This window comes from Rattus norvegicus, chromosome 10 (genome assembly GCF_036323735.1).
Source record: "Rattus norvegicus strain BN/NHsdMcwi chromosome 10, GRCr8, whole genome shotgun sequence".
Taxonomy (NCBI): Eukaryota; Metazoa; Chordata; class Mammalia; order Rodentia; family Muridae; genus Rattus; species Rattus norvegicus.
This window is the reverse complement of record NC_086028.1, coordinates 95,116,843-95,143,034: the sequence shown is the minus strand read 5'-3', so window position 1 is coordinate 95,143,034 and position 26,192 is coordinate 95,116,843. Positions and strand designations below refer to the sequence as shown.

The following is a 26,192-nucleotide window of genomic DNA, read 5'->3' as shown; positions in this document are numbered from 1 at the left end:
CTACCTTCCTTAATTTGCTGATCTGGCCGCACTGGCTTTGTCTCCTCAGGATAAAAAGGAAAACACTCTTGCACCTTCAGCTGCTGGCTCAAGCTGAGTACAGGCTCAGCGATGTGATGCGGGAGTCACTACTGGAAGATCAGCTCACCCCTGTCCTCACGGAACCCCACCTCCTGGCCCTGGACCGCAGACTCCAGATCATCCTTAAGACAGTGGAGGACTGCATAGAGGCCCACGGAGAGCGAAGAGTCATAGCTGATGGGTCAGCACAACATTCAGCTCCAGACTCTGGCCAGGCTAATCTGACAAGCTAACGGCAGCAAGCGTGGGGCCTCAGAACACAACTGGAGCCAGCACTTCACTTCGTGCTGATTTGTAGGCCCCTGCTGCCCCATTCCACCCTGGGGTGCTGGAGGCCGAGTCACAAGCTCAGGGAGGAGGCAGGAACACTTTGAAAAAGCACACGGGATCCACCAAACCTCATCTTTACCCTTGGGTGGAGGCCACTGCTTTTACAGTGCACTGGCTGGGGCTCTCTCTTGGCTCCATGAGGGCTGCAGACTATCTTCTAAGCACACTGTGAAACCTGGACCTGGGCCAGGCTTGGAAGGTTCGGAAGCTCTGTTCCTAGGAGCGGTTTTTACTCTACCATGTCAAATAAAGGGACATCAAGTGGATAACTGGCTTCCTCCTAGTCCTTACTGTATGTATATGCAGGTACAGTAAACCACATTTAAAAAGAAAAATCTCCAGACCTAAAATCTGTCAATCTCAGGCTGATGCAAAAGAAAAAGGCCATTCTTTTTTATTGACATTCTGGTCCCTCACACTATCTGAATACAATAATCCCTACCAGGTCACACCTCAGAAATACTAAAGGTAAATTTGCTCAGTAAAGGGACACTTCAGTCTGAAGAGTGTTATCAGCTTACGAATTGGCAACAGAGGAGCTTCGTGCCTCACACAGTTGGTGGAGTGCTTGCCCATCAGGTTCAACCCCCAGCATCACATAAAACCAGGCACAGTGGCAATACCTGTTAACTACCTGCACTCAGGAGGACCACAAATTCAAAGACATCCTTAGCTACACAGTGAGTCCAAGGCTAGCCTGGGCTGCCTGAGGAAGTAACACCATGTATGTCAAAACTAAGAGACACAAAAGGGGAACCTGGCAGCAGGTTAGGGCTGCATGGCTCTATCGGGTCACTTTTTCTTCTGATAAAAGGCAGAGGATCAAAAAAGTATGGAGGGGAAGAAGAAAAGGCATCACTAAGAACCAGAAATGTCACCCAGACCTCTCTGCTCACGTCCAAGGACAGACGGGATGACCGACAATGGGTAGTATTGTCTTGGTCTTCTGAGATTGGAGTTCATGTATACCAGGCTGGCCTTGAATTCTTGATCTTCTCGACTCCACCTCCCAAGAGCCTGGATTAAGGCATGAGTCACCATGCTGGTCTCCCGGTGGATGGTTCTGATTCATCCTAGCACCCCACATTATGGGCACACAACCCCTGAACCCAGTTTGCATAATAACCTTGCTTCTGTTCACCCTAGTCTTGCCATGTCCCAGACACTTTATTAACCATCAAGTCAACACGTAGGTTTGCAACCCTTGTGAGCAGGCCCAACCTTTTACTTCCAATGTGTGAGGAAGAGAGCTAAGGCTCTCGAGGGAGAAAACCACATCGTCTTGTGGTTTAGGCTTATTCCAAAATGCACATAGCATCAAACCCGTTTGTGAAGTCAAATTTGTTAGTTGGAAAAAAATTAAGCTGGGTGCTGTGACTCAAACCGGCAAATCCCAGCCCTTGAGTGACTGAGACAAGAGCGTGAAGTTGAAGGCTGGTCTGGGCTATGGGAGGAAAATAAAATATGCACATCAACTCTTTACCAGAGAAAACTCCTTCCAAAGACTTCCCTATCAGGGAGGCCCTTTGGTGGGGGCACAGCTTCCTACAACATCAGTTGTTTCTCCTCTTCCCCCCTTAGGGCAGCACTAGGAAGGGGGGATGGAGGTTGGGGGGGGGGGCGCATGGTCTGAGGCTTTCAGCCAGTCTCGCTTGGGTGAGTTGCAGTCCCCATCTCCAATGTGGCCTCCCTGGATGCAGACCAGTTTCTCAAGATTCTGAAACAACATTTCTGCTATACTTTTCAAAACCGAAGTAACTGAATTTGATCACAATATGTGGGGTAACTACATAGATTACTTTTCACCATCGGTTTTTCTAACACCGACGGGGGGAAAAAAAAAAAAAAAAAAAAAGCTTAGACCAGCATTTTTCAAAAATACCAGAAAACAAAAACATTCCATTCTCAAGAGTGTCAAGCTCTTACAACTTACGCACTCTGAAGCATTGCTCAACTTCCCATGGAAAAAAAATATTCCGAGTCTATGTGAAAACTTTCCATGTTACCACTGGCAAACAAATAAAAAACCAAAGACTGTGTGAACTGGTAGGGACCAGTCTGAAGGGATATGCCACTACATTCTCAAAATCCGGGACAGTTCTGATCTAAGGATAAGTCAACTCTCATACAGGCAGCAATTCTGTCTGTCCTATTAAGCCCCTGGCCGCTGAACTGTAAATTGTTACTGCCCCCCAGGGGAAACACAGGGTTAGGCTCCTAGGATTCTCTGGTCTGATTTCATCGGCCCATTACTACGGAATCTCACCTTGTGTGGTAAAGACCATCCCTTTACACTGTTGGTTCTTTAACCCGGCATCTGCCTACGACACATTCACAGTACGATACAGCTTTCTCACACTCAGGAACGTGAGCTGGCCCATGAACACTGTCCTTAGGGACCTTTTAAATACTGAGGGACCCTTAGTGACATAGTCACAGCTGAGATGAGGCAGACCTCACTCTGCCTTGGGTGGGAAGGAGTGCAGGGGATAATCACGGTTTCCCTGTGCATGCAGCTCAGGCCCCGGGTGCTTCTGGTGTTCTGGTCTCGGGGTCACACATTGTTCCAAGTAGGAAAACATGCAAATACAGAATCTGCAGACACCAGGGACAGCTGGAGTCATCTGGGCTTGACAACGCTGAGAAGAATGTAAAAGTTCTCCATCTAGTGGCAACTTTTTAAAAATCACAAAGCTACTTCAACTCATTCTTACAGGGACACACCTTAATGTCATAGTTCTAAAGTTATGTCAAGAAACAAATTTTGTGTATGGACAAAAGAATGATTCGTACAGAAATCCCTCGAACATAACAAGGGAGAGACTGGTGTTTCCCCTTGACAGACATGCTGGAGGACAAATTAAACGGTTAGCTAACCATGATTTTGGTCCACCTGGAGGTACACTCCAGGGCTTAGCAAAGTTCACAAAGGGTGCACCTCTGAGGTTGGAGACCAAGTGTCAGCTGGCTCTGCCATCCTGCTAGTTCAAAATGTCCACACAAGGTAGGATGAATCCCGGGCCACGGTTTAAAGGAAGGACTAGGCCACACTGACGGCTTGGGTGACATCCAGCTGGTGAGAGGAAGGGAACTGCGAACCTGGACCAGGTAGAGCGGAGGAAGCAGAACTCCGAATGCTCCAGACTAACTCCTGTCCTGCATGTGATGACACAGAGTAACCCTTTAGCTACTCCTTAAACTCCAGGAGAAACGTAACCAACAAGGTTTCCTGTGTGTAAGATCCCTAAGCAGCTAACAGCCCATCTGATAAACCAACCCTCTGCTGACAAAGAAACCAGAAATCCTATCAAGTCTGTGAAGCCCCAAGGCACAGACATGTCTGTGCTGTCAAACTGAAGCTGTGGCTTGGGACAGAATCTTCCTTCTAGGACTTGTTACTGAGTCTGCCCCACACCCATGAGCAAGGTTTGGAAATCCACCCTTTGACAAACTGAACTGGAATGTATTAAAAATAAATAAATAAATACATTACTTTTTCAAAACTCTAATCCCAAAATTCACTTTCATTCTTTCCCACTGAACTTTTGGGGAAGAACAAAGGAAGAAGAGGAGGAAAGGAAGAAAAACTGATTCATTTAAGAATTTAAATGATTTCATCTTTTTATTCTGTGACCTACCATGGAACAGTGTGTAACAAAAGAACAGCGATTAGATTAGCACAGAGTGTATCAGACTAGTGTCCAGGAAACAGCAACTGTCCCTTTGGCCAGCTCCACTTTCTCAGCAGATCTCCTAAATTCACCCACCCATCCAGGGACACCGGTGCCTAGAGTCCACAAGGACACAGTATGCCAACCATGACTTCTGACTGATTTAAATTGCACAAAGATAGAGCTTTAAACGTGGTAATTTTTAAATTTAGACTTATCTTGAAAACTCTAAGTAAAACTACAAAAGGGAGTGCATAGCGAGCTAGCATTGCGTGGGACACTTAGAAAGCGGGGCGTGTATCTCCCTCCGTACAGACCAAGGGGATCCACACACATGAAATGCATTTTACGGCGTGCTACATCATTCACTTAAGTACATTGTTTTGGCATTTAAACAAATATCAAATTAAGCTTTAAGCTAGTAACATAATTTTTATTTTTTTAAATATAAAAAAGATAGCCAACCACAAAGGAAGTACAGAAACCCTCATTTAATATAGATTATGGAAGTTTTAGATATGGCAACAAGGCAGCTTTCTACCCCACACTAAAACCTAAATGAAACTTTTTCCCAAGTTAGTAACAATCTAACAGCTTTTTAAGCTACCAAGAAAAAAAAAAAATCTACCGTACCCAACAATTTAAGTTAACTGGGAAAGGAGGGAGGGGATTATTAATCAGGCCCACTTGCACACCCATGGAAAACACAGTCACTCCCAAATAGAACCCGACATTGTACATAAGTCACAAGATAAACATGCCTAGTTACGAACTGTGAATTTTGTTTAAAAAATAACAGTAATAAAAATAAACTGTTGGGTTATCATTGGAATAATGTAACACATAAGGGTGGAAAATACTGAAATACAGTTGAGAACACAAGTTTACTTTAAACACACACACACACAAACAAACAAAAAACAATAAAGAAAGTTTACCAGAGAAATTCAAGGTTAGACAGGAAAAGGCAGGACTCTCAGCAGGATGGCCTATCAGACCACAGCACAGCCACGCCCTACCCACCTGGTAACATAAACCCAGACACACAGCTTCCTGTTTCTGGACACCTACACTCCATCCGCCTTAGCAACACTGCCTCCATTCCCTTCTCTCTGGAGCCTGTTGTCTAAGTAACTCCAACGTCCGAGAACCCTCAGTGAGGGCGTGAGGGCCGATCACACAGTTACGCAGTTAACTCCCGAGTGACGCCCCCGCCCTCACTATCCTGCACCTCTTCAGCATTTGGCACCAGCAGGGTAAAGTTATCAGAACCTGTGAGCTCTGACAGGCGTGGTTAGGTCACCACCCAGTACTTGCCATCTACGGCTTGATTTCAACTTAAAGGCAGGTATAGACAGCCAGCCACACCAAAGTATTTCAGAGTTGGAGAAGAAACACTAGCCACAGACAAACCAAACCAGGCTGAGAGGGGACTGAACTAGTTGAATGTGTCTGGTAATTAGCAAAACATGGGCACTTCCCACACTTAAGCTACTTTAATTACAGGCAGGAGTCTTTCTACTGTGCTAGGATTTTTCTATATTCATTCTTCTATTCCTTAAAGGTTAAAGTCATTTATTCTATAAAGAAATACAGCAAACATGGCCACAGTCTAAATATGTCACTTGTGTCATATGGAAATGGAAATCCATGTCACTTAAAACCCCCGCACTGTTATTACATCATTATGGTAATTCATGGTGCAGGGACCGCCCTCAGCAGAAAGCACGGCACTGGCTGCCCAGGTTGAACACTAGCACTGCACAGAGAAGCGGTGACAGCCGAGTCCATACAACTCTATTTATTTGTGAGTGAGCATTCAGTAACGCTCCAATGGAAAATGGTGCAATAAAGCAACCTTTAGTATACAGAGACAAGAAGCTGTGAAGCCAGTGGCCACTTGGCGCTGCAGAGAGGGAGGAGAAAGCAGTCTGCGTGAGTGAAGCATAGACTGGGGAGGAGAGGCACAGGAGGCGGATCTCAGACGGACAGTGACACAAAGCTGTTGTACTGCTGGATGTTTCGCTTGAGGATATCTGAGCATGGGCCAAGGACGCGTTCAAACCGAGGTCGGTCCAACTTAACGCACTTCAAAGGGCCACGCGCAACCACAGTGGCAGCCCGAGGACGATTCATCAGCAGGGCAATTTCACCTGGAGAAGAGTGAGGCGGTTAAGACATCTCCACAGAAGCTGTCTTACTTCTGAGAAAGTGAACAAAGACGCAAGTCTTCTACTCATTTAGTGAACAAAGACGCAAGTCTTCTACTCATTTAGTAGAGGCCACACAACACATTTGTACACTAATTAATAATAAAGTCCCTACAGTCATGCCTACAACACAACACTTAAGGGGCAGAAGGTGACCAGTGAGAAGCAAGCTTCACTGTACAATGAAGTCCAGGGAGTTTAGGTTACTTAAGACACAGGCATGTGTGTGCACGTGCACACATGCATGTATGTCTGTGTCCATCTATTAACTGAATAAAGTTAAATCTTACAGTATTTCTCTGAGAACCAAAAGAGTGTGAGTTAAGAAATCCACAGGTACGACTATAACCCAACACTTAGGAGGCTAAGGCAGATCTGAACAAGGCCAACCTGCACTGTTACCATAGCCCTAGCTCAAAACCAGTAGTAAAGGCAGGGTGTGGTGGTGCCTACATTCTAGCTCATCACTCTAGAAACAGAAGCAGATGGGTCTCTGTGAGTATGGGGGTAGTCTACAGAGTGAGGTCCAGGCCACTCTGCCTCAGAACTAAGTAAAGGAATGAAAACAAAACTAATTATGAAAAACTATTCTGTTCCACAAAAGATAATTACACCGTATGTTCTTATGAACAAATTTAACATACCAAAATAGTCAGAAGGCCCCAGGCGTCCCACTTCAACAAACTCTTCGTTTTCTGACCGACGCTGCAGCACAGCGGCCGTGCCCTGTAAGGACACCAGCACAAAGCTGAACACATGCTTCCTAAGTAACCCGGAGGGAGCGCACACGCTGTGCAGTCGCCGGCACCTGGGTGAACTTAGCAGTTATTTCACATTGTGTGCGTGCTTACTGTCACATGTGCAGGGCAAGTCAGATCACCCCCAACCCCCACTCGCCCTGTGATTTCCACTGAACCAGCACCCCGCTCACTGATCAAGCTCAAGCACTTACCAAGGAGGTTAGACTCGGGTGGGTAAACTTTCTGTAAAGGGTCAAACTCCAGCTTGCTGCACTTTCGAAAGTAAGTTTTTATAGCCTGTCACACTCGGGGCTCTCATCTCTACGGCTGCATTTTCAGTGTGACCAGAGTTCAGACTCTGAAGCTCTGTGTGGACCTGCCTGGCAAGCAGGGGATAGAGGGGGATGTTCCAGATAACGCTAACTTCTAGAACTGTCAATCATTACTAAATGGCCGAAGCACTCACACTTTTAAACAATGGCTCAGACGCACCGGATCTGTGAGGACTGAGGGACTTTTAGAAGAGTCATTTCACCAATCATGTATGGGCCCTTGCAGGATTCTGACTCTAATTCTTTAAAACTGTGGCAGCCTATATTCACAAAGTTGTACTTTGAAGTAAAAGATTTAAATAAAGCTGTCAGGTAGCCCTAAAAAGTAAAGCTACAAAACTCAGAATGGCTGCGCGTCTCCTAGGAGATCACACACAGAACTCTGTACCTCTAAAATAATGAAGAACTCATCCCCCGGTTCTCCTTGCACCACAATCTTCTGTCCATCTTCAAACTGGACAGGCTCCAGTGCATCAGCTACTGTGAGACGCTCCCACTTGTCCAGAGACTCTGAAAAGGAAGAATCAAAAGAAATTCTCTACATATCCAGAACAGCTAAAAAATAAAAGTGAAATAAATAAAACAATAAAAGTTGAGCAAAACCAAACTCTACAGAGATGCACTCATGGCATCCCCACTGTACAAAGGGGACTACTCTAGGTCAAGCGCAGCCACAGCAGCTGTCTGCAATCCCTCCCAGCCTCAGCAGGACTCCCCTATTACTGCAGATGCCTCAGAGCCCTCCTTTTACCGTTAGCTTTTATCAACGTGCTAAGAAAATGCAGTTCTGAGCACTGACTAGGTGATAGGTTCCCGGTCACAGCACTGAAAGGTCAAAGTGTTTATCCACTCAACCGCTCAGCTCAGTCTGCCTTGTGAGCCAATGACAAGGTGCTACAACAAATACTTTGTTTCCAAAGACCCAACTAATATTCAGAACACTGTAACAAGCGGTAAATGAGGTAAGGAAAGGCATCACTGCAACAGAGCAAAGGCAGACTCACCCACCCACACCCAACACCGGACAGGTTTTAACATCTCCAGTTATGTAAGGAAATCTATAGAGATAGGGTCAATCGACCACTTGCTTTTAAATTTCAACAGCTGTGGATCTTCTCCAGAGGCCAACAAATAAATAAAAACTTTTCCCAGACAAAACCCAGTCCCAGGAAGAGCAGCAGGAATAACTGTGAGTGTCTAGAGTGCAAGGTATAGTCCTAAAAGGAAAGGACAGCACCTTGGCGGTCACAAGCTTTGCCAAGTGTGATTGCGGACGTCTGTCATATACTGCAAACTGAACACACGGGAAAATTACCATTTACTTTGCCAAACTTTCAACACTGTCAAAATGCCGTATAACCACGATTAGCAAAAGCAAAACAATAAATAAAAAAAAAATGGAAACATATGAACTATAAAACTTCTGTAAAAAACTGTGCCAAGTATCACAAATTATCAATTCTCCATATAATTTTCCAACTCACCTAAAATAGACACTTTACTAAGAAATTCTTCATACATCTTCCTCTTTCGCAGAGTGCTTCCCTATAAATAAAAAAATGTCATGTCTAAAAGAGATGTGATTATCACACAATGTTGCAGAACAATTTACATTTACGTTTTAAACAAACTAAAGGAAAGGTCCATACGAAGCCGGCTGCTCCTGCTCCATGACTCTAACCAATTTCCTTGTCCTGCAGTGGGCGCTGGGTGAGGACCCTAAAGCAGCAGCGGGTGTGCAGCCCAGGGAAGAACACAGTTCCCACAAGCAGCAAGTGCCACAGTTCTCTAAGGCAACCAAGTGGCTAATGCATGTCTGTGCATGGGACCTCCACACTGGAGCAGTTTTCCCAGTCCAGGATGATCCCCAAAGGCTGCACACAGGGAACAGACTCCTGCCACTTACAGGGGAGAGGACAGGGCCACAGTCCTAAGCATAACTAGGCTTGTCTAGTCACACTATCCTCAACACTCTAAATATCTCTAAGACAAAGCTTACTGGGTATACTTGAAAGAAGCAGGAATACTAGTGGTAGAGCGCTTGCCTAGCAAGCGCAAGGCCCTGGGTTCGGTCCCCAGCTCCGAAAAAAAAAAAAAAAGCAGGAATACTGTATGTTTTATGACAAACTTTGCTCACAAGGTAAATGAATGACTTCAGCACTACTACATACACATACATAAGTGCATATGTACATGTGTACATGTTACATACAACAGCCACTGGTTCCACATCTGCAGTCAATTGCAGACCAAAATCTTAGGGGGCCCTCAGGGGCCATAACACACTGTTGCTCAGCATGCGGACTTTCTTCCTGTCACTTCCCACAGACGAGAAGGTCTCAACAATCTATTAAACAGTGTTTAGTTTAGTTTAAGTACCTCGGCTAAGCTAGTGATGGCTTCCAGCATACAGACCATGTACACTTAATATGTGCAAACACTGTCATTTTAGGTAAGGAACTTGAGCATTCATGGGGTTTGGGGCACATGACAGATGACCAGAAAAAAAGCCTGAAGCTGAGGAGCTAATGAACACTGACAGGATATTGACACATATGCGTGTGTGTACATACACACATATATGAGTGCACAGAGGTGTGAGAGGGACACGATGCCCTCTCCCTCAGGTCCAGTGGTATAAAATTGCCAAAGAATAAAAACATTATTTTAAACAAAAAGAAATACACAAAGATTTCAAAGCATATAAATTAGCTTATTTTTAAAAATCCTGTGTATGTCTGTGCACAGGTTTGTGCACAGGAGTGAAGTGCCATGGAGTCTAGAAGAAGGCATAGATCCCCTGGAGCTAGAGTTGTGGCTGTGAGCTGTTTGGGGTATGAAACCAGACTTAGACCCATGAAAAATCGGTGCAGCTCTTAACTGCCGAGCCATCTCTCTCCAGCCCCAGACTGCATATTTTCAAATAGCTATATGGGCACCACGAAAACTTGGAAGAAGACAATTTGGAATGGCTAGCACCACTCACTGAAACATCTAAAGCTCCTCTATAAAATTATCGGATTGCTCAGGCAGTCTCACTGTAAGCAGAATGCCTCAGTGGTCTTCCTGTTCTAACAGTCCTCTAGGAAGGCAGCATGAATTTATTACTGATAACCCAGTTTTAGTCTAGAGACCATGATTACTTCTGAATGGCTTTAAATGACATCACGCACTTAAAACTAGCCCATTTGAACTGGGAACAGTTACATGGGTCAGAAGTCTAAGCCCACAGCCTCTCACCATGAGGATTCTCCGGTAGCTGTCTCGGTCAATGCCCCACAGTTTCACGTTTGTCTTTGCTTTGACAGTGGCTGCTCTGGGTGTTCCGTAAATCAAAGCCAGCTCTCCAAAGCTCCCTCCTTCCCCAACACTGGTTGCCCATTCATTATTGACATACACCTAAAATAGAAACGACACCAAATGTGTTAACTCTCAAACTTTTCCAAAAGGAAGAATTCTGAACCTGTTTAAACAATAGGATATACACTACATGTGTAGAACAGAGCAGAGCAGAAGCATTAACTTCTGACAGGTTAAATGATCTGATAAATGTGCCTCATGAGGATGAGGAGAAACATTTAGACAAGCATTAATATCAAACGACATACATTTACAAATGCTGTGCTGGGCACCTTATGTCTACTAGGTCACTGGAGTTTCTCATAATCCTATGAGACTAATGCCATTTTCTTCTTTTCACTAGTTAAAAAAACAGACTTTTAAAAGCTGTACTATTTCACAGTGGTGCCCTGATTTCTCTTACACCATAGGATACATGCACTTTCCAACTGCTACCCCAGAGAAAGTAGTAAATGGCATGTCTAGACAGGCCTCTAAAGTCGGTCATAAAAATACTCGGCAAGTGCTGATGGAATTGATTTGTCAAGGTCACAACTGTCTGCCCCTGCAAACACTGTGCTTACTATTTAGAAATTAAGTTAAAATCAAGATTATCAACATATTTTTCCTATCATTAATAACTCTTTCATCCCTAGCAATCGCAAGGCCCTGGGTTCGGTCCCCAGCTTCGGAAAAAAAGAAAAAAAAAAAAAACTCTTACATCCATTTCTCCTTGATCAATCACATAGAAGTTATCCCCTTCATCCCCTGAAAAAGAGTAAAATGTCAGGATAATTAATGAAACAATCATAGTTGTTTAACATAAAATAGTAAACTCATTGGTGGATGCTAAGTGACTGACTAAAGGGAAAAACAAGCAACTTTAAACAAACGAACATGAAATTAGCCACTCTTTTTGGTCACCTCACAATCTTCTACAACTGTTCTATAATAAAGCAGTTCATAGACCCGTGAGACGGCTCAGCGTGTAGAGCATCTATGGGCAAGCAGACAAGCTGAGTTTGACCTCTGAGTGAGAAACCTCAAGATGTCTTCTGAGATCACACACCAATGCTGCAGCACACATGGGTGCCTGCATGTGTGCTCCATATACACAAAATAAATCAACAGTGTAACTGTAAAAAGTTAAGCCATTTATGCAGACAAAGTTAACTACTACAGAATGTATAAGCACTACAAACAACAGTGACTAACAAGCGGCCACCCTGCCATAAAAATGGAGAAATACTTGGCTTATGGGGATCCATAAAAATGTTAGGAGTAAGAAAAAGAGAAAATACCCAATAGATAAGATTCTTGTTAGTCTACATGGGTAAAACTGGTTAAGATTCTGCAGGAGACACAGAACCATATAACAAATGGGCTATACAATGCAGAGTTATGGGGTGGTTTTGCAAATGCGGTTATTAATCAATAAAAAGGACATGAGAATTATTGTTGTTCTGAAATTCTACACAATATCCAGTGTAACCCTTCAATGGTGACTATGTTATTGTCAGAAGTAGTAATCCCATAAACTAAGTGTTCTTTTTAACTTAGAAAATTAATGAAGAATTAAGACCCAATACTAATGCTAAGACCCAGCACGCTCATACCTGTGCACATACACAAACACACCACACACACACACACACACACACACACTATCCCTTTCTTGTAATCACAATGCACGCCAACAGTCCTTACCTTGCTGAATAACTGTCTCTCCAGCAATAAAGGAGACTGGAAACATTGCATCAAAAATGTCACTGCAGGACAAAAGAGGCCTGGGGTTAGACTTCAACCCTTCACACTGAAGCTCTCAGGTTCTCGGTCCTGTCAGGTGGTCAACAGCTAAATGCCTAGAGCGTGCAGTAATCGCATGAGTTTGGCACCTCCACCCCACTGGGAAACGGTGTGAACAGAACCTGCACCTACCTTCTCTCATTGTCATCAAGGTGTGAAAATAACACGTTCTTTTCGATGGCCTTGGCTAAAGCAGCCATTGTCTTATAATCTTTTGGTATAACCTAGAAAAATATTAAAGATCAATTGACAACCTAGAAACCAAAGACACTTCATGTCTGCAACTTGCATTCCAATTAAATACCATGCCACATAATGGTATTAAACACTGGTATTTTGAGGTAAATGTGTTCACTACGAGATACCTGTATGACTCAGAAAGTGCTCAACAAATAAACTGATTAATCCCCTTGCCTAAAGCCAGGCTTAAAATAAGGATCTGTACTTGATTCCAAGCTAACAAGTAAATAGAAAACACCTAGACAGAGATCAGTAACTGAGGCGTAACTAAGTGTTTTGTAACAATTGGTCACTTTGTAAACTGTGATACAGTATTACTAGTTTCACAGGCATCGAGTGCCTGGAGCCCTTTTCCCCCAATGGTAAAGCCTAACTCAAGTGGCTAGCAGGCCCTGAGGAAGAGCTGACCAGGACCAATGTAACTTGCAGGATAAAAGGTTAAAGCCCAAACCTGAATTGTAGGGCATCAAGAGACTAACAGCATGCCCTGAGAGAAAGGGAGGCCTGCCTGCTTCTGCTACAAAAGAGCACAGAATTCAGCACCGCCTGAGCACAGTCACTCGCTGCTTTACAGTCACTACTTGCCCCTTGTGGAGCCATTACAGAGTCTGCTCTCAAGCTCTAACACCTTGTCTGTCTGTCTTTGCAATAGAGTATATACGCAGCTATACACGAGGGTCTCAGAGATAGCTCCCAATCACTTCAACAGCGAAGCTACCTTTCTAACGTAGGACGCAGCATCTTCCTCAGTGTAAACCTCAGCGCTGATAGCACCGCGGCGCCGACGGCCCTTCACCACCGGATTTGGGGGTGGAGGAGAGATCTCATCCTCCCTCGAGTCTGTACGAATGCCGGATTTCTGTAGGCTCTGAATCTGTCTTGCCTCCTCCTGAAAGAAGGTTGCTTTTTAGAATCTGATAGCTGGTCCCTCAAACCCCAGCGATCACTCAGTTCACTTCAAACCTCTTCCAGTGCCGATGTAAGTAAAAAGAACAAGTCAGTTCCAAGTTGGTGGGGAAGAGGGGTGAACAGGACAACAGAGTAAAATCTAAGAAAAATCACTCCAGTACAGTTACTGGGGTGGTCCAGCACACTCCATTAGAGGCAAGAGTCAGGTCACATGAAGACTGAGATCTATGATTTCCTTCTTATTTAATTAACCAGCTTCTAACGGTCACCTTTCATTTCTTCATTCGCTTCACCCATTCTTTGACCCCACCAAAACATCTTTCGAATTCAAATTAACTTAGCAATAAGCAAATTATTTAAAATAGAAGTGATAAAACTTAAACTATTTGTCTCCTACATAGCTCTTGTCCTTCTCCCAGCGAGTAGACCAATCCATGGAGTCTCTGCATCTAAGGAAAGGGAGGACTGTGGCTACCAAGAGGGTATGAGAGCCGCTCCCCACTAGTGCGATTTCTTCTTTAGAGGAAAGCTCTCGACCCAGGAAACAAACCCAAATGAGGAAAACAAAACTCTCTGCGTTTTGCATGTGTGTGTCTAACCCGGAGCACATTTACGCCATGACTCAGTATTCCAGCCCTTCTGCTTCTAGATCCAAAACAAGCTCATGTGTGAAATGACCTCTATATGGAAACATATCACCTGGTTTATTTCCTCAAAATAAAGCACTGGAAACAGCCAAAATGAAGACCGGTGGGGAACAGTCATATTGTATTCATACAACAGGGTGCCACCCTGTGTTAGAAAACACATGCAACTGACAGGGCCAGGGAGTTAGTTCAGTCAATAATGAGCTTGAGCAATCCTAAGGACCTGAGGTCCAAACCCACTTGAAAAAGACAGACAAGGCCAAACTTGTAATCCTAGCACTGGGGAGGAGACAGTCCCAGCTCCCTGGCTGCCCAGCCTAGAAGAGCCAGGCCAAGGAGAGATCTGTCTCAAAAGTACAAGATGAAGGCTACTAAGGAATGGACCCAGTGCTGTCTTCAGCCTTCCACATTCTTAATACATGAACACATACATACACATGCACACAAGGAAAAAATAAAACCACTCTTTCAGAAATGAATGTTATCTATAAACACCCATAGATTATATCCAGAACACTGGCTACAGAAAAAGACAATAATAGGGTGGGAAGATCTTTTACTGTTAAGCCCTTTTAAACTGGCTCAATTTCAGTCTCTCACTCATTTAAAACTGTATTTTAGAAAATTCACTCATTTCATGCAGGTAGTCCTAGTAACCAGTAAGACCTTCCTGTCCCATATTAGCACAGAATCACAAAACAAGTCTTCCCTAAGTTCAAAGCATTTAAAAAGAAAGAAGGAAGGGAAGGAAGGGAAGGAAGGGAAGGACGGAAGGAAGGAAGGAAGGAAGGACGGAAGGAAGGAAGGAAGGAAGGAAGGAAGGAAGGAAGGAAGGAAGGAAAGGAAGGAAGGAAGGAAGGAAGGAAAATTCTATACCCCAAACTAATTGTCACTTCAAAAAAGTTTCACTAAAAGATTCACAAATGAGGGGCTAAGGAGGTGGCTCCATTCGTCATGGACCTGCCATGTGAGCCTGAGTTCAGATCCCAGCACCCAATAAAAAAGCTCGGTGTGGGGGTTGGGGATTTGGCTCAGTGGTAGAGCACTTGCCTAGCAAGCGCAAGGCCCTGGGTTCGATCCCCAGCTCCGAAAAAAAAAAAAAAAAAAAAAAAAAGCTCGGTGTGGGTGCACACAGCTACAAATCTTAGCACTGGGCAGACAAGCAGATTCTTTAGCATTTGGACACCCAGTCTACTCCTTTAACCAGTCAGTCAATGCCAAGTTCAGTGAGAGTTTCTACTTTTAAAAGATAAAGAGAGAGCTGGAGAGATGGCTCAGCAGTTAAGAGCAATGACTGCTCTTCCAGAGGTCCGAGTTCAAATCCCAGCCACCACATGGTGGCTCACAACCATCTATAATGGGAGCTGATGCCCTCTTCTGCTGTGTCTGAGGAAGCTACAGTGTACTCACATATGTAAAGTAAATAAATAAAATCTTTAAAAAGATCAAAGAGCACCTGACAAAAATCTCTGGCCTCTACATGCATGCATACGCTCATGTACCCAGTAGCATACACCACATTCACAAACACTGTATGCACTAGACACACACACACCCTCACAAATGAAGTCTTATTTAGGACTGACTGTATTCTAGTAAACCAAATTTTAAAGATAGTTTTGAGATAACAAAAGCATTCTGCTGTCAACATTCTTGTGGATTCCAGTAAGTATATAAAAGTTATCTGATGGGGTTGGGGATTTAGCTCAGTGGTAGAGCGCTTGCCTAGCAAGCACAAGGCCCTGGGTTCGGTCCCCAGCTCCGAAAAAAAGAAGAGAAAAAAAAAAAAAAGTTATCTGATTATAAGCCAATCTTAATGGCTCAGAGCCACTGCTGCTACCATCAATTGCTAGCTGTACGAGGGCACACGGTTATACCCTTACTCTGCTCCCGTCAGTCAGCTCTGAGTCTTCCTCAAGCTCTCAGTCTATTCACTGGCTAGTAATTTTCCTGACTCTTCTGCACATACTCTGTACTAGACTGAGCTAAAAACTCTCAATTCTTAGGTTCGAATTCTGCTTTCCCACTCTAAGGATCTATGTCCTCCCTGTCCTTGTCATCTTTCTCAGCAGACAAGCGTCCCACCCCAACCTTAGCGTCCCACCCCAACCTTCAGGCCTAGTCACACGACTTGCTTAGGCCATGCAGTGTAAGTGGATAGGTCATACTATTCACATTACTGTGGTCTGCTTCTGGTGGCCTTGAATTTCTGTTCTTTCTTTGACTTACCAGCAAGCCCTAGCCCTACCAGACCTGAGCCCCTGAGAATATATAACTGACCCCACTGTCTGGCCTCCTGAGCCAAACGGGAGAAAGCTTTGAATATGTCCCCTTATATGAGGAACTCAGCATACAGACATTTACAGTATCCCCACTAGAGTGGGAACTCAGTCTGGTAGGGCTAGATAATGGCTGTTCTTCCCGCTCAGTAAAGACAAGGGAGCCACATGACCAAGAAGGACACCAATCATGGTAAGTCACTGAAATTCCAGGGTTACATGTTGTTGAAAAACCCAACTCCTAGGATCACAGCTATGATTTAATTTAACTTCCCTTAGAATCAACTGTTTGCCTCAGGAAAATGGTATCAACAATCTACGCTACACATCTAAAGTAACGGGAAAGAGAAAGAGAGAGAGAGAGAGAGAGAGAGAGAGAGAGAGAGAGATAGATGCTTCACGTAGTACTTGGCACACAGGAAACATTCAAAAGTAACAGCTACAATTCCTCTTATCTACCAGACAGGCAAGGTTTTAGTAAATACAGGCATAAGAGTAATCTAGTAAACTCCAGGCCCAATGTAGCTGTCTCCATTGACCAATTCTGACCATTTTGTCTATTTCTTCTAAAGCCACTGAAGATTCCAGAAATAAAGGGGAAGGAGATGGTAGGAATGTAATAGTTTATTTTCCGACATAAAAATTAGCACATGATATATGAAATAATGGCTTTGTTAAAAAAGCAAAAAATCTAGTAAATTGAAAATCCAAGTGTGTGTATATATATTTTCTCACACACAGAGACACACAGACATACACACACATTCAACTCTGGAAAGTTAACAAAGAATTTCAATGTACAAGAAAGGTGTCTTATGCACCTTCTACTGGAGAGAGGACAAAGTTCACGCACATGAACTATAAAATCCTACCTACAGAAAAACTACTGATTATTTGCTGGTTTCTACCTTGGTTAGTCCTCAAGGCCTATGGTAAATACAGGCTTTGAAATTAGTGTCATGCATGCAACACTCCCTATAAAAAGACAGGCACTTTATGTCTCACCAACTTAATCCTCCCATTTGATTTCTATTGATGTCTGAAGAAGAGGGATCACCTTACCGTGACCCATTTCAGAACCAGATCTCCAGGAACGCGCTTGATTTCAAAACAGAGCACACTCCTGGCCAGTGTGTCCATTATTCAGCCATTGCTTAAGTAAGAGAAAGCCAGCATTTCTATTAACAAATCCAAGGTGGCAAAACTGTGCAGAGACTGTTCAGCAATTGTCTTTTTTCCAGTTGATCTAATCATAATCAACGGCATTTTAAAAGTGTCCAAGGAAACAGTATAAAATACCTGCTTACTGAACTACTCAAATGCTTCTTAAAAATCTTCACACATATTTTTATGTAAAAACTTGCACAGTACGAAACTGTCCAAACCAATGTGAATACTACAAATGTTTCTGCTCTACAGTTAGGTATTTAACATGTGCTAAAGACATGAGCCCCGGCATTGGGAGCCTCTTCAAAGCCTGAGCATTCACAGCAAAGCAGTACAGCCCCTCCAGGGACTGACAGAACAAAGTTGGATCAACTTCTTAAAACACTGGGGGGACCCAAACTTTTACACTCATCACTTCTTGAGGAAAGTGCATTGAAGCATCATCATCCTGTATGCAAAATTGTAATTCTGCTTAAAGATGCACACCCTGGAGGCTGGAGGAAAGCTCTGTAGTTCAGAGCACTTGCTGTTTTTTGCAGAGGACTCAGGGTCAGTTCCCAGAACCCACATGATGACTCAATACCATTCCGTAACTCTAGCTCTGAGGAGCAGACAAAAACATTCATACACATAAAAATAAGTAAATCTTTAAAAGAAAGAAATGAATATCCGCTTTGTCTGTGGGGCACACTAACCCACACAAAATACAGATGCAACGAGGAGTAAAAACCAGACTGTGTATTTTATGGGAACAAGCACCAGCCAGCACTAAACAGAGTGAGCAGGTGGTGGCCACCAATCAGTCTCCTGTCTTCTCTTTACACTTAATCCATCCACAGTAGAGCAGGACCTCAGAACCTGTTATGCTTACACCACCCCACACTAGACACAAACCTATTTCTATAGCTTTAAAGGTGGGATAAGCTAAAAGCTCACCTGCTTTCTTGAAGAAAACCATGAACTGCTTTTAATTACTTCTCAATTCGCTGTCACACTACTTTTGATTGATTCTATCTTTTAGTCTATTTTACATATTATTTCAAATAGTTAAAAAAAAAAAAAACCATCTGGAAACCCTGTATTAGCCACACAAGCAGCATCAATTTTGTTTCTGGCAAGTTCTAATTAAAATTACTAAAAAGATCCTTTACTGCCTGATAATCTGAATTTCTGTTACATTTGTTATTTGGTCAGAGCTCCTCTTCCCCAAAGGCACAAATCAGTGACATTCAGAGGCACTAAGCAGGGCAACTGTCACAGTCGTCAAATGGCTCCCTCATGTATTTTACCTTCTCCAGCCTCTCAAAGTATTCCCGAAGGAATGCCATGGGCCTCTCGGGCCGAGCAGTGCACAGCTGCACGATGGAGTCCTTCAGCAGGGCCTGGATGTTGTGCTTCTGCACATAGAGCTCGCATTCCCGGAGACTCCGCTCTTCCTCACTGGCTGCCATACTGCCAGACGCCATGGTTCTCTGGGAGAAAAAGCACAGGCATGCTGGGTAAGCTATAAAGCACAAATATAAATTAGGCCTGTAACTTATTTAAATTCACTAGACAGCAGATTCATATATTTCTTTTCCTTACTCAACAGAGTTCCGTTTAAAGAGGAGGTGGGGCTGAATATAAACTATCCCAAGATTCTACCCTTCTGTCTTAGCTGGTGGATCACTCACAGAAGACCCTCAGCTCCTGAGAGGAAGGATAAGCCAATGTGCCCTGCTGAGCAATCAAGGCTGTGCTGAGGCCTCATGCCCTTAAGGGACTTTCATTCAGTTCTCTTGCAAAAGACATCATGACTATGACGTGGGAAATGTGTAAATGGTAAACAGGACAGAGAATTACAAGGGCACACAGGTCGGCTCTAAGTGAAAGCACAGATCACAAAGAAGAACACCTGACCGTCCCCTGTGTGCACCTCCCATCCCATGTGCGCAGCTAATGGCACAGCAAACCACAGGGGCAAAGACGCTGATTAGCCAAATATTAGTGGAATCGAATTTTCTGAAACACAAAAGAAATCTTAGGTGCCTTTTCTCCAAGATCTTTCATTCCATTACCTTTTACTAAACTCCAGCCCTTGACTTCGTAATTCAATTGCCAACAGAAAGAGTTAAAAAGGCTGCAGTACAAGAAAGTAAATAATCTCTACCGAGAAAACTAAGCTGTTCTTCGTCTGGACAGGAGTATGTTAAAATACACTGGTTTAAAGCTTACAGTGTGACTCAATAGGTAAAACTGAATTTGAACGACAATAATGTGAAATAGAAACACTAATGGGCAGCCAACCTGCCACAGAATTAAAAGCTCAGTACTTTAAGCAGCCATTCAGTTTTCCCAACCCCTAATTACTAAGCACTTGAGATTAGAGATGACTCCCTCTCCACTCTGCATACCAATTCAACAGTAACCACGCTTCAAATCATAATGCTCACAAACCCACTGCCGTTAAACTGAACTTTAAAAAAAGCCAGGACAAAGAGCTATTTTAAAGTGCTGCACTGATAATGTTTTGACAACTTTCAAGATGAAGGTCAATAAGAAGCAATCAACAGACCAGGAGAAAGTTTGCAGCTTCATGACAAGCACAACAATTAGAAACCAGACACACGCACACTCATCAACACACACGCACACACACACCACGCTGTTAGCTCGGGATAAATACTAAAGATTTTTACTGTAAGATATCGTTTGTTCTGGCTGTGCTTCTAGGTCAATCATATGAAACAAAGAATCCACTTCAGTGGAATTTTCTCCATTTCAAATACTGAAGGCCACCAGGAACGTGGATAAAACAAAATCTATTCTGCTTCAAAGCACCCAATTTTATTTCAAGAATGTCAATATATATTATATATATATACACATACACACACATATATATATAACTGATATATAATATACATATATTTAACTGATCGAAGAAATCCTTCTTAAATCTGGTCTCTGGCTGGGAGAGATGGCTCAACTGGGACTAATAAGTGAAACATAGTTTATGCATTACAAAGACCAAAAGGAAGGCACTGGTAAGAAAATGCAAACACTCCCCCCAAATTACTGCACTCATCATATGAAACCCCAAATTATCTAATTTTATGGCCTCAGTATTTTTAATCCGGTATGTCTTTGTTCCACGTTTGTACTTACTTTTTAAAAACCCAACAACTTAACTACCCTCCAAAACAAACACTTTAAAACCATCATCACTGCACCGAGTATTCATAAGAGGGCAGATTCTTAAAGAAATTCGGTTCTGATGAAACTCTCACTGTCAGAAGGGCCACATTGGAAGACATTTAAAACGCTTTGAGAGCCTGTTGCTGACAGAGCCCACGTCTCCTGGAGGATACCGAGCAACTCTAACAGGGCCTTGGGGGAGGGTCATCACCTAACGCGAGCTTTCATTTCTCTGCTCAAGAAACCTATCTATCCTGGCTCCCTCAAGTCATCGGCTATCCCCCACACCCGCGCTGAGCTGGAGGGGTTAACAGGCGCCGCGTATTTTCACAAGGGAGGGCAGGAAAGTGCCCTTCACTTCACTTAGGCCACGGTCATGACCACTGAGTGCAGAAAGAAGACCCCCTCATCCCCCATCAGGCAGGAGACCGCAGACGTTGAGCCGGAGACCTGGGAAGGCAGGAGTGGGCGGCGGGGCTCTGGAAATCGGGAAAGGACGAGAACTGGAAGGGGGACAAAGGGAAATGGAGCTAGACTGAAATCACCGAGTGGAGGGGTGGAGGGAGACGAGCCCCGTAGAGGAGGGGAACCCGGTGCAGAAAAAACGACCAGGCAGAGATGAAGACTACAGCCCAATGACGAGGCCAGATAGAAAAGCCATGGCGGATTCCGGCTAAAAAATCGAGCTGTTGTCCTTCAGGAAGTGGGGGAGGGAGGACGGGCACGGAGGCCGCGGCGCGCGGGGGCGGAGGCGGCTAGGGAGCCCAGGGAGGCCGAGAGCAGCGCAGGACCGGGAACCAGGAGACGCTAAGGCCGGAGGAGGGACGGCGGGGGGCACGGGCGGCCTAGAGCCCCGCGGGGAGGGGTGCAGGTGCGGACCGGAGCAGAATGCGAGGCCTGCGTGAGGCACCAAGGCCGCTTCGGAGGCGCAGGGGGTGCGGCCGTCCCCCCGCAGCGCGCTCCCCGGGGCGCCATCTTGGCTCGCTCCCGCGCCTTCAGGAACGCGCAGCGGAGCGCCGTGGCCGGCGGCTCCCCGGTCAGGCCTCCGGCCTGCACTCACCTGAGGACGGGCGGCGGCGCGGGCCTGAGTAGCGCAGGGCGAGGCTGCCGGGGGTACCGAGCGTCCAGAGGGCTCAGCTCGCAGCCTCACTCCAGTCTGCGATAGCGGGTCCGCGACGGCTCCACCGGAAACCAGCCGACCGCGGCCAATCAGCGTTCGGCTGCTGACGTCAATGCGCCTCGCTCTGGCCAGAGCGGTTGCCTTGGCAACCTTAAAGGCGCAGACGCCTAGGTTCCTCCTCCGCCCCCTATCCCCCCAACCCCCACCCTTAGCCCGTCGTCGTCTAGCTAGAACTGTTCTCTTGTAGCGCATCTCTCCATCTTACCTTGTCGCGTATACGCAGCCCCTTCCTCGCCCCCATCTTTTCCTTCTCTTCACGCTAACCCGTTTCTTTCTCCTTTTTCACTTGCCCCTTCCTTACCAGGTGTCGAGGGATCCTCTAGATTGTTCTGCTGTTCGGTGATCTCCGCCTCTCCTCCGTTCCTCCTCGCGTCTGCCTCCCTCAACGCCTCTGCCTTTTCTCCCTCCCTTCAACCCTCCTCCCGCAGACCCACGTGGGACGTTTCGATGACAGGTGGGCGACTCCGCCCTGGGTCCTATGGGGCGGCGGAGAGGGGCGGGGGGGGGGGCGGTTACAGGACGCTGGGCGGACAAGGAGATTCCTGCTGTTTTCCAGGCCCTGGAACAGGAGGACGCCCTAGCGGATCTGCCACAGCTGAACACAAGCGGATGCTGGGATGCGCCTGATGGACACAGTGCGCATCCTGTGTAGACCCCCGCAATATCCGGGGTTCCGGGCTCGGCCTGTCATCCGGTCCAGGAAATATGAGCCCCTAGGGAGCCTCTGCGTGGCTAATCTGACTGCTGTCTCCTCTAGTGAGCTGCCATCAAGGGAGGCCCTGTGGTACTTCCAGAAGCACCAGACATAGGAAAAGACTTCCAAGAGGAACCCGGAGTTCTGATCATGCCCTACCCTCCTATCATTCAGGACTGCGTGGTGGGCAGTACAGACAGACAAATAGACAGGCAGTACAGCAGATCAAGTCACTGACCAAGCATGAAATCTGAGCTGCATGAGAAAGCAGGAGAATTCATTATTCCCTCAGTCAACTTTCTCCTTAAGTATGTGAAAATGAAAGAAGGGCAGACAATTTTAGACATATGAAATTAAATAACATAGGCCTAAATAAATACATAAATAAAATAGTCCCTCGCAGTGTACAGTTCTGAATAGCGGCAAGCTGTTAACAGCCTCGTCGTGTATGTTCTAAGGCAATGTGTGTAGAAAACTTTGGGCTAAGTGGTGTTTGTAAATTTCACCTTTTGAAGCCTGTCTTTGTCCTTGAATACCCCAAACTATGACAAGGGCTTTGAATATTACCCCCTGCTAGTGAGAGGAGGGAAGGGGGAAGAGAAGGATGTCACTTCCTCTGCTGCCCCTCCCCAGTATGTTGACTATTGGTGCTTTTTTTTTTTTTTTTCCTGAGATGGGTAGAATGGAAAATTAGAGACCTAGACCCAGTCATACAGGCTCTCACCCTCTCCAGTGCAAAGAAAGGCTGCTGAACTCAACCGTAAGCTGGCCAACAGGAGAGGACATTTGATAGCATTGAGCATGCCTGGTCGTGTTCTAAGGAAAGGGGAAAAAAAAAACCCTACTGCAGATAAATCGGAATTTGTTTTCAGGTTCTGCCATCTCCGGTGATGAACTTAATCTCCTTGAGCTTCATTTTCCTCCATCTCCGAAGGGATAACTGGGACTGCATTAACATAGACTAATAAAAGCAAACAAGCAGAGAGCACCTACCACGTTTGTAAACTGCCCCGGGCGCTCCAGACAAACTCATAATCATTCTGTGATGTTAACCGTTCAGAAAGAATGGGACACAAGAAGTTACGTGACTATAGCTTGGGTAGGTCAAACTCAGGCAGTGATGGTAAATCGACCTCCCTTGAAGCATGCACCACACACACACACACACACACACACACACACACACACACAGATGCACATACATGCAAATGCACACACATACACACACAGATGCACACACACAGACACAGGTACACATACACACACACACACACACACACACACACACACACACACACATAGTGCCCCCACACAATGTAGGAAACATGAAACATTAAATGAGAGTCTTCTTCCTGTGTCTCTCCCTTCCTAACTGCAAGGTTAAGTGCGAGTGATTTTGTGTCCAACATTAGTGTTACCTTCCTAAGGCAGCTTAAGCCAGGTTAGAAGAAGAAAATGAGCAAGCTGGTGACATCGAGCCTGATGTTCGGAGTGACAGCTGCTTCCCTGCTAAGACCTGGCTGCGTGTCCCCATTCAGCCGCATGCAGGCGTCAGTCCAGCCACCACCGTTTCCTGTGTCAGCCACAACCAACGATGTTCTGGCTGCCAGATTCTCATATGCTAGAGCTTTAGAAGACAAAAAGGGAAATGGGCAATGGATCGTTGAACCCGGGAGGGGTCATCGAGACAGCTGTTGTGAAAATCCAACAGCCTCCGGGCTTTCCAAAGGGCGCAAATGTGCTTGCAATGCCACTTGGCCCACTCTGAGAATGCCAGCCGGCCAATTACATGGTAGAAATAACAGTTGTCTGACTGTAGCATCTTTAACATTTCCCTTCCCCAGAGACCCTCTGCCCTAGACTCAAAAGCTCTGACATTTATTTTCAGCCCGTGCCCTTAAGAAGCTTAGATTTCTAAGACAGTGAGTTTGTAAGTGAATTGTATTCTTTGACACAGACTTCCATAATATGGCAATGTTTGTAGAACAGTAGCAAAAATAATTGTCCCCCAAAGCAGAAGAAAACTGTAGCACAAAAAGAGAACCTAGAGAGGTGTCTCTGGTTAAAATCGCTTGCTGTTCTTGCAAAGGATCTGGGGTCAGGTCCCAACATACACACGTTGGCTCACAATCTCCTATAACTCCAGTTCCAGGAGATCTGACATTTCTGGTCTCCTCAGGTAAGAGGCATGTATGGGAGACATATTGTATGCATTCAAGCATACAGGTACTCACATATACACCTAAATTTAAAAAAAAATATCAATCTTTCCTCTTTAAAGAATGTGGGCTGGGGAGATGGCTCAGTGAGGAAACTGCTTGCCCCACAAGAATGATGACCAGTTTTTTTTTTTTTGTTTGTTTGTTTTTTTAGCCTCGGCACCCATTTAAATGCTGGGTTGGCTTAGTAGCACCACACCTATAACCCTGTGGCTCAGGAAGCAGAGACGGGAGATCCATCCCTGGAACAGGCTGACTAGATGGACTGGTTGAATGAATAAGGTGTGTGACCAAGCAAGAGACTCTCCACAGATGAGGTAGAGAGAGACTGAGGAAGACACCAAAAGCAGCTGCACACAGTGCACGCTGTTTCAAAAGGACCACTCTGGTGGGCCATTTCTGAGTGTTGCTTATGCTTAAAGTTCTACGGACTAAACGCAGATCCACATACTCCCAATTTCCAAGGAAAACTTTATAGACCATCGCAACCTAGTTGGGGTATGCACTGGCCTGGGTATTTATGCTTCCTAAGGGACCTAAAGTTACGATTTCGGATAAAACCCAATTCCGGCACACATTCCAGTGCCAAAGGTTGTCCTATTTTTTCCTCCCAATGGAAAATGCACTGAACCAAAAAGAAATGTTTATCTTGCTCATGTACTGAAACGCTTAAACAGGGGAGAGCAAGCTTGGGTCTCACCCTAGCAAGTGAGTTCCAAATAAAGCTATCTTTACCCCAAACATACTTCCATCGAAAATAGCACATTGAACCCCACAGTGTCCAACAACAAGAAGGAATTATGTCAGTAGGGGTTCACCAGAGAATTAGAACCCATAGGGTATGTGGACAGAGATTTATTTTAAGGGATTGGCTTACACAACTGTGGGAGCTGGCAGGTCTCAGATCCCCAGGGCAGGTGCAAGACAGTTCAGCAGGCTAGACCCAGGGAAAACTGGTACTGTAGTCTGAAGTCCCAGTCAGATATCCTTTCTCAGTCTTTTAAGACCTTCAGCAAGGAAGAGAAGGCACACCCATGTCATGATTGGAGGACGCCTGCTTTACGTAAAGTCTTTGGTCTGAGTGCTTCTATCTTTAGAGAAAATTTTACAACATCATCTAGACCAGGGTGTTCTCTCTCTCTCTCTCTCTCTCTCTCTCTCTCTCTCTCTC

At 45.1% G+C, this 26,192-nt stretch overlaps 2 protein-coding genes and 1 long non-coding RNA gene across 9 annotated transcripts in view; 2 read left to right on the top strand and 1 right to left on the bottom strand.

Moving 5' to 3' along the window:
• Positions 1–6,236, top strand: part of Fam20a (FAM20A, golgi associated secretory pathway pseudokinase) — a 60,378-nt gene extending 54,142 nt beyond the window's left edge. For 2 of the 3 annotated variants that reach the window (XM_039086178.2, XM_039086179.2), the window contains one exon: positions 50–6,236. In XM_039086178.2, the coding sequence (XP_038942106.1) occupies positions 50–314 (265 nt within the window). In that variant the 3' untranslated portion in view covers positions 315–6,236. The remainder of the gene's footprint in view (positions 1–49) is intronic. The other variant, NM_001012237.2, reaches the window with a different exon arrangement.
• On the bottom strand, positions 4,007–22,498 carry Prkar1a (protein kinase cAMP-dependent type I regulatory subunit alpha). Of its 4 annotated transcripts, none has more exons than XM_008768311.3 (11): positions 21,989–22,300; positions 19,041–19,223; positions 13,468–13,638; positions 12,642–12,733; positions 12,411–12,472; positions 11,425–11,471; positions 10,605–10,763; positions 8,849–8,909; positions 7,753–7,874; positions 6,937–7,018; positions 4,007–6,235 (listed from the first exon to the last, which is right to left on the bottom strand). In XM_008768311.3, the coding sequence occupies exons 1-11, from the start codon at positions 22,298–22,300 to the stop codon at positions 6,063–6,065; spliced, it is 1,464 nt and encodes a 487-aa protein (XP_008766533.2). In that variant the 3' UTR covers positions 4,007–6,062. The 4 variants fall into 4 exon arrangements, with proteins under 4 accessions (XP_008766533.2, XP_063124556.1, XP_038941226.1 ...); XM_063268486.1 differs by lacking the exon at positions 21,989–22,300 and adding an exon at positions 21,808–21,913; XM_039085298.2 differs by lacking the exon at positions 21,989–22,300 and adding an exon at positions 21,474–21,607.
• LOC100912202 (uncharacterized) lies at positions 22,424–26,192 on the top strand. Of its 2 annotated transcripts, none has more exons than XR_010055860.1 (3): positions 22,424–22,562; positions 22,665–23,901; positions 25,176–26,192. It is a non-coding gene; the product is annotated as an uncharacterized LOC100912202 (long non-coding RNA). The 2 variants fall into 2 exon arrangements; XR_010055859.1 differs by lacking the exon at positions 25,176–26,192 and having other exon boundaries at positions 22,665–23,110; positions 23,675–23,787.